This window comes from Myotis yumanensis, unplaced genomic scaffold (assembly GCF_028538775.1).
Source record: "Myotis yumanensis isolate MYYU_CA2020_CCGP unplaced genomic scaffold, mMyoYum1.0.hap1 SCAF_3, whole genome shotgun sequence".
Lineage (NCBI taxonomy): Eukaryota > Metazoa > Chordata > Mammalia > Chiroptera > Vespertilionidae > Myotis > Myotis yumanensis.
In genome coordinates this window covers 135,840,636-135,848,592 of record NW_027223754.1, presented here as the reverse complement: position 1 = coordinate 135,848,592, position 7,957 = coordinate 135,840,636, and the positions used below count along the sequence as shown (strand labels likewise).

The following is a 7,957-nucleotide window of genomic DNA, read 5'->3' as shown; positions in this document are numbered from 1 at the left end:
CCTCCTCCGCGTCCCCACTCCTCACCTAGAGCGCCCCGAATGGCCATGGGTTAGGGTGGGGGCCTCGAGCAGCGGGGAAGACCAGCCCGGTGCCTCCGCCGGAGGGCGCGTAGCCCGAACGCCGCTCGCGGGCGCCGGGCATGGGGAGCGCGGTGTGAGCCCGCACCCCGGGAGGACGACGGGCCGAGGTGGAGGAAGAGCGCGTGGATTGGGAGGACCCAAGGGAGGAAGGGAGGGAGAGAAGGGAGGGTGGGGAAGCGAGGGAAAAGTGAAGCTGGGAGGAGAAGGCGGAGGAAGGTGGGGATTGATGCTTCTGTTTTTTGTTGCCGCTGCTGCCCTCGCGCTGGGAGCCGAGCCGGAGGGAAGGCGGTGGAGAGATGATTGCAGAGTTGGTGAGCAGCGCTCTGGGGCTCGCCTTGTATCTCAACACCCTAAGCGCGGATTTCTGCTATGATGACAGGTAAGGGGGTGAGAGGGAGGGGTGACCCCGAAGCTTCCCGCTTTAAGGCTGGAAGTGCCTCCTGGAGGAACTAATCCGGCACCCGAATTAGGAGGCGCGTCAACATTAACACCTTAAAGCAGGAACAGCCGGGACGCGAGCGCGCTGGGCGGGCTGAAGGAGTTTGGGTTCCTAGTTTGCAGCAGGTTCTCTCCCTTGACTCTCGGCTGTTGGCAGACGTTTAAATTTCTTAGCGGAAATCGCAGCAATTTGGGAAACTGTTTAATGAACGTATTAAAGAAAAAGTCTTAGGTATTCCTTGGTGCAACAAAAGCACATTGAGTGATTTTACGTCTGGGTTGGGAAGCCGTTCCCCGCCCCCTAATAGATCTTCCCTGTAACGTTTCCGTTTATTGATGGGACGGACAATTTTATTTCCCGAGGGTAACACACACCTTTGACAGTTGCCAAAATAATGGAAAGAGGATCGTACTCTGCTTAAACTTTCCCTTTTGACGTATACTGTACTTGACTTGGAGCCAAGATAATGCTGCTGATGGTCTCTCCTGCTCTCCCCCCGCCCCGCCCCCCGCCTCCCCCCCTCCCCTTGCCTCTTTCACTAATCGATGGAGTAGCACTTTATAAAAGCTTGGCTTTCATTTCTGTTTGTGAGTTTCACATTAGACATTAGTGATTCTTTTGTGCTAATTGGGGAAGAAGACGCCCCTAGAGACTGAAGTTGTCTTCTGCATTTGGGTTAGTTTGGGTGGCTAATGAGACCTGAACTGTGTTGTCAAAGAAACTGCATCGATTTCTGGAAAATGTCATAGTTGTGCTCGTGGCTCTACCTATTTTTTAAACGTTGTTAGTGTTTAGAAACTGATGAAAAGCTCCAATAGCCATTAGGGAAAATTCCAATTTGTGTCTTTCCAGTGATTTAATCTGATTACAATTAAAACAGATGCATAATTAAAATATATTAGGGAGAACAGCACGCCTGGCTAAACTTATTAACCGTCCTGGGGTGTTTCATGCTCCATTGAAATTAAACTATCCAAAAAGTGAGCACAGATTTACTTTGACAGCTTTTCAGCAGCCTCTCTGGGCTATGGAAAGTGAATGGTTCCCTAGGGTCAGGGCGAGGCAGTGAGTGAACTTAGGGAAAGAGGTTGATAGTGAGGGGAGGTGAAGGCAAAATCTTCTCCTGGTAGTAATTAGCCATGTTCTATATTCTCTGGTGTGCCCGCTCTCTGACTAAAAGCATGTTCATGGATGTATACCTTCAGTCAGCGAATTTTGGTTCACATCCACATGTCTATTATGAAATCCCCTGATAGTCCCTGCAAAGACATCCAGCAAACCCTTCTTAATGCATTTCATAGAGTGTCTATCAGAGGCTAGTTGCTAGGAAGCCCCTGTTAGACATAAACTTTCCCTCAATTTTTAAGCAATGTGCAGATCTTAGCAATTATGCTACATGCTCTGAGAAGTAAGTGGTCTGTGAGAGGGGCTGCTTCTGTTCCCTCCAATTTTGGGTTACAGCGCACCTGCTATTTCTAGGGTAAATGGAAGAAAAATCTCTTGCTTCCAAAGACAGGTGACTTTTCACAAAATAAGTTCAGGGACAAATCTTGGGCAGTGACTGGCTCTGTTGGGGACAGTTCCAATAGTGAGCATTTATGCCAAGAATATACAGCTTATGAAAAAGTAACTTGCTGTACTGTTGTAACTTTTATAGAACACTGTGGTAAATCTGGCATGCCTCTTGTATGCTACTGTTTTTTGCTATCTAGTTCTTTGAAAAGTACTTGTCAGAAGAAACTAGCTTGTAATGGTTAAGGCTGAAACTAAACTAAATTTTCATGGACATTTTTTTCTATAGACTTAGTGCTTATTTTGTGTTTTTTGATCATCAATCAGAATTGTTAGGCCTTTGTAACTTTAAGGAAGAATGGTGCACATGTGATGATAAATTAGTTGTGCTTTGATGGTGGACAATTGCTATAAATTCTCTACATGCCATAGGTTGAAGGGTGGGTCAGATTTGCTGACCTCTACCTCGCTACTTAGATGAATTTGCTCATATCATCTAGTTGATAGCATGCTCAGTACATGATATCTAGATATTATATATGACAGATGATATTGAGGGTCTGTAAATACAAATTATACTTTTGCTACAATTTGAAGTGTACTTGACTCTAATTTTCTAAGTGGCAGAACTGCATATGCAATCCCATCCTTCTGAGAGTATGAAGTCTTAAAAGTATCAAACGTGTGTGTTTGTTTTTTTAATATATTCTTATTGATTTCAGAGGAAGGGAGAGGGAGAGAGATATAGAAACATCAGTGATGAGAGAGAATCATTGATCAGCTGCCTCCTGCATACCCCCTACTGGGGATAGAGCCCACAACTCAGGCATGTGCCCTTGATTGGAACCCGGACCCGTCAGTCCACAGGCTGACACTCTATCCACTGAGCCAAACTGGTTAGGGCTAAACTTGGTTTTTATGTGTCTTGGTTTTTATGAAGTCGTGAAATACATATTAATAGGATCCTGGAACTTGGTGTCTGCACAGCATGTTCAGGTGATTCGGTGCCAAGGTGCACTGCAAGTTGTGGCTTTCAGATATAGTACTTTCTAACTACTCAAACTCACTAGGGTGTGAAGGGGGAAGAGGGCTGGGGAGGCAGTGGAAATTGTAGGATGATGAGAATGTGTTTATTTCCATCACTCCATTTCAGACTACAAAGGCTCAAGTTCAAAACTTTGTTTAAACTACATCTGTGGATTCCGCTGCCCCCCCAGGAACTTCTGTGAAATACAGCTCTGTGAGGAGGGCAGGGCTGGAAGCAAAAGAGCTGCACTCAGGGAGGGAGGTGGCTCTTACGCTTGACTTGCTTAACTAAATCAAGACTGTGCATTTTAGCTGAAGAATCTGGCATTTACTGTAGGAGGGCTTTATATTGCTTCAGCTTAAAGATTATTGCTGTGGTACTTCTCAAAGTTATCATTTCTTTTAAGTATAGTGATCAAGTTTACTTTATAAACTCTATGTATAATTACTTTCAGTGTTTGATGTAGTTTGGTTGAGATTAAGTGGTAATCTGAAACGTTTTTATAGCAAAATCAATTTCCCTATGGTAAAATTTAATATTTTACAAGTTTTTCTGTGCTAAACTCAAGAATATGGCTAGGATGTGATGAAACAAACAGTAAAAGAGTAGAATTCATCCTTTCTGATCAAAAAAGCATACATGGTTTCAACTTCATCCCTCTTCCCCTTGCCTCCAATCTAGTAATGACTATATTGAATCTTAAGTTGTGGTTAGAGTAAAATTGGAATTATAAATGTGCAGTTTTTGCCAGACTTTAAGTCATGTTGCGTATGACTTCTTGAAGGACCCTTTCATTTTCTGGAGAAATTTGGTGTTTAGGTCAGTGGGAAAAACTGGCTGACCCCAAATTCTCTGCTCTCTTATGTATTTGGCAAGGATAATATTACATCATTTCCCTTCATCCTCTTTAAAAATAGTACTGTTAATTTACTTTGCATAGAGATAACACTAAAAGAGTCAGTTTACTTCAAAGCAATAGAAGTAAACCCTAACTATTGTTTTGTAGTCCGATTTCATTTTGACTTACCATCTAATTGAAGGCATTTCCTTTAAGTCATATAACTAGTAAATAAGATAATGCTACTAGTACATGTTTTTATTCTTACATGAGTGAAATAATACACTCGTTAAAAAAAAGTCAATTGGAGGTTTTGAAAGTGGGAAATGGATTTGTGGCCGCTTTGAACATTTTTTTCCTTATTGCTGATTTTGCATTTGTTAAACCCAACCATGATTATTAACATTACCTCAATGTTTCTTAGCTATTCCATTTTGCAATAATTGTGTGAAACTTGAAGAAACAACTCCATGGCAGAAATTTCTGCTCTTGAATTAAAACTACTCCAAGCTCTTCATAGCACATTCCTAATTTAGTTTTTCATTTGGGTATAAATGTAAATCTTTATTTTTATGGAAACACTAGTTATGACGTTTCTTCCTTAAAGTCATTGATTAACAGTATTTTAAAAGAAAGAATGGAAGACTTAAAGCATGTTAGCAAGTTTTTTAAAAACTTTCTTTTCTAAAGCTATTCAACTGTGCCTTCTCCTTGGTCTTTTAATGTTACTGTCAGTTTGGGTTTTTGACCTGGTATGATCCTTTGTGAAATGATCAATCACTCTGTTAACTTGCCTCTAGAAAGTCCCCCTGAATAACTTGCCTTCGACCAATATGTTATTGGTACCTTAAAATTCTAGTGTGTGCAACCATTGAAGGGATGCCTGGTATTTAAAGTATGTTTACAAAGAATTACTTATAAAATCAAAGTAAAGAAGGGAGAAGTTTGCTTTGAATCAAAGGATATATCATCAAGACTATATGGGAAGAAGCCAATATGTACAAGAGTGTTTTGTTTTTTTGACTCTAATTTCCTTTCCAGTTTATAAGACACCGAAACAAATGCAAGTGGACCCAATTTATAGTTTATGAAATATTTTATGTGACATTTTATTTTTAGTTGTTTTGATTGTTTAATCAACTCTATGTAGAATTGGTTCATTTTGCTGAACAAGTACATCTCAACAGTAAGTTAAAATTAGGTGAAGCCAGTAGGGACCACTTTGCCTCACCTCCATTGAGACTGCCACATGGGGATTAGCTAGCAAATGACCCAAATACGAGCACCGGATGGACATGTACGAAGGCCATAGGGAAAATTGCTTGCCAGCCATCTGTCTCTTAATGGTTTCCATGTAAATGTGTATTTTTGGCTGTATTATTATATATTCAATTTACATTGTCTTGTCATCTGCACTTAGTTTTTCAGTGTTTTGTGCCCCTGTTGTAACACTGAATTCCTTGCTGCTGTAATTCTGAAATAGCTACAACCTTTTGGATTCCAGTATGAGATAGGAGCACGGTTTGTCTCTCTCATCTCCTTGTTGCTGTTTCGCACACTAAAGGCACTTGTTTAAAACGCCCGTGATGGTGCAGCTGTTTGTCACAGGCGAAGGGTACATTTCCTCTAAAACAGGCACCTTCCTAAGAGGAAGGGGCCAAGTTTACCCTTAAGGCACTCTGAAAAATCAGGGCTGACAAACCTAGTTTCTTATAACTTTATTTTTCTCACCCAACATGGTTTATACCTGTAACATTCACTTTTTAGATTGTCTCTTGGAAGCTAATTATATGATCAGCTTTGGGTACTTATTTAATAGCTTCACAAAAGTGGCAAGTGGTGGGAAGGAAAAGTGGGTTGTTGAATGTGAAGACCTCGCCTCTATGAACAGCTGTCCTCACTTAGAGCCTAGCAGGGGGGAAAAAAGTGTAGAGGCATAGCACCAGGAACTGCACTACCTTCTGTTTTTCGTAGGATGAAAAAGGAGTAATTACAGATGTAATGATACGCAAAGGTTTCTTTGAAGATTTGATTTGTGTGTGCTTTTGAGGAATAATGACTACATTCAATAATTCACTAGTTATGAATATTACTAGACATGGGCTTCTCATACATATGGTGCCTAATACAAGCAGCAGATGTTCACTCTTGTCAGCAGCATCCATACCTGTCTGTCCTTTCTTACCTGTACTGTAGCAGGTACTATAAAGTGCTTGAGAGTCTGATGGTAGACTTATAAAAATGCCAATAGCTTGTCCTTTAGCAGAATTTCACTTGCATTTACTCGTGTTTATTTGACTAATACTCATATTTTAAAACTTTTACCGGGACTCTGTCAGCTTCTCTCCCAGGACATTGGTGCCCAGGATCCATGGTAGATGGTTTGAACTGGCGTTATTCTGGGTCTGGTGCTCATGGGTACTTGATTCGTACGTGGGGAAGCTTTAAACTACTTCTCCCAAATGTCTTCTTCCTGATGGTCCAGTCAGTTGTTTTCCTTGGAGGCTTGTAGCGGCTGAACTCGTGGAGTTAACGAGATTTGCCTCTACTGGTCATAGGGATTGAAGACTTTTGCCTGAGAGAGATTTTTTTTGGGCTGTATTTTCTAGACAGTTAATTCTAACAAGATGCAGCACTATTAAATTTCTATTGATCTCCTTTCCTCCTCTCTGACAGTTTACCTTTTCAATCACATTTGACCGCTTCTCTGGTATTCAAGGTTTCTTAGAATAAAGGTATACATGTTCATTTTAATATTTTAAGAACTTTTTGGGATTCCAACTTTGGGTTCAGCTATGACCTTTTGTTTTTCCAGGTAAATGGGAAATCATTGAATAAACCTATTGACTCAGGAGAATTTTGAAGAAGTCAGGAACACAAATGATTTGTTTTTAAGTCCATATTGAGAGTTGCTGTTATGTTTTTAGAGTAGTATATTTTTGTTTACAATCATTTCATAAAATGCAGTTAATTTGGACAACTAAAAGTGACTTTATGGATGAGAGGGAGAGAGATTTTGATTTGCTCATGACTAAAAAAATGAATATGGAAAATTCTAACTCCACCTCTAGATTCCATCTTATTGTGGAATTAAATTATATGAACATTTATTTATTCCAAGGCTGTGTGCCTGCTTTGTTGCCGAGGGCAGTGCTACCGTGTCTGCTTTAAAAGTGCTGTAGTTTTTGGCAGAGGAGATGCTATTTGCTTATGGTAATTTCATGTAAGCTTTTGTTTCTTGATTTCTTTGCCGGGCATTGGTGATATCAGAGTGAGGCAGGGTGGCGCAGCATGCAGTTATCATCAAAGAGACTGACTAAATTACATGATTTATCAAATGAAACACATCAGTGCCCTCGGAATAGCAGCTGTGAGCTAGGTGCTGTGGCCAATGGCTTAATTAAGGAACAATGTATGAAAATATTACCATGGGGTAAAGGAATTTATTGGCATTTGAAACTGCAAAAGTCACAAGTTTTGGTAGTTAGCGAAAGTGCTTGTTTCCCTAATCGTGGTTCCAGAGACCATTGATTTCTTTAGAAGTAGAACATTTTGATTGTCCTAGTCTAGAAATTCTCCCTTGACATCCTTTAGGAGTATTTTAACTTCAAAGGATGTGTTGTTTGCTGAAGAGTGGCCACTGGGGCGCAATATGGCTCTTGACATTTTGAGCAGTGTTAAATGATGACATTGAAGTATTTCAAACAGCCATGCTTCAACATTGTTTAAAAATCCAGTGGGGAGAATGACAATCCGTATCCCTGCATACTTGGAATTCTTTGGGTATTAATTTTAAATGCAGTTCACAAGTTTGCCTCTTAAAAATAAGTTAAAAAAAAAAAAGGACGAATAAGGCTAGTAAAAGTTTTACGGCTGTGCGTTATGAAATGTTGTTTTCTTTTTTCAATTGCTTATACGCGTTCTATAAAGAGACTGAAAAGATGCAGACCACAGCCTTGTTTTTTGTTTTAATCTCTCAATTGGGTTATATGTCTGTTATTTAGAACACTGTCATAAAGCATGTTGTTGATTCTGTTATAAACTCAAGACTATAAAGCTA

The 7,957-nt window shown here is 40.2% G+C and overlaps 1 protein-coding gene across 3 annotated transcripts in view; it reads left to right on the top strand.

The window, feature by feature from the left end:
* Positions 1 to 267: 267 nt before the first annotated feature.
* The window catches only part of TMTC2 (transmembrane O-mannosyltransferase targeting cadherins 2), a 413,884-nt gene continuing 406,194 nt past the window's right edge, over positions 268 to 7,957 (top strand). For all 3 annotated transcript variants that reach the window (XM_070409633.1, XM_070409634.1, XM_070409635.1), the window contains exon 1: positions 268 to 460. In XM_070409633.1, the coding sequence (XP_070265734.1) occupies positions 378 to 460 (83 nt within the window). In that variant the 5' untranslated portion in view covers positions 268 to 377. The remainder of the gene's footprint in view (positions 461 to 7,957) is intronic.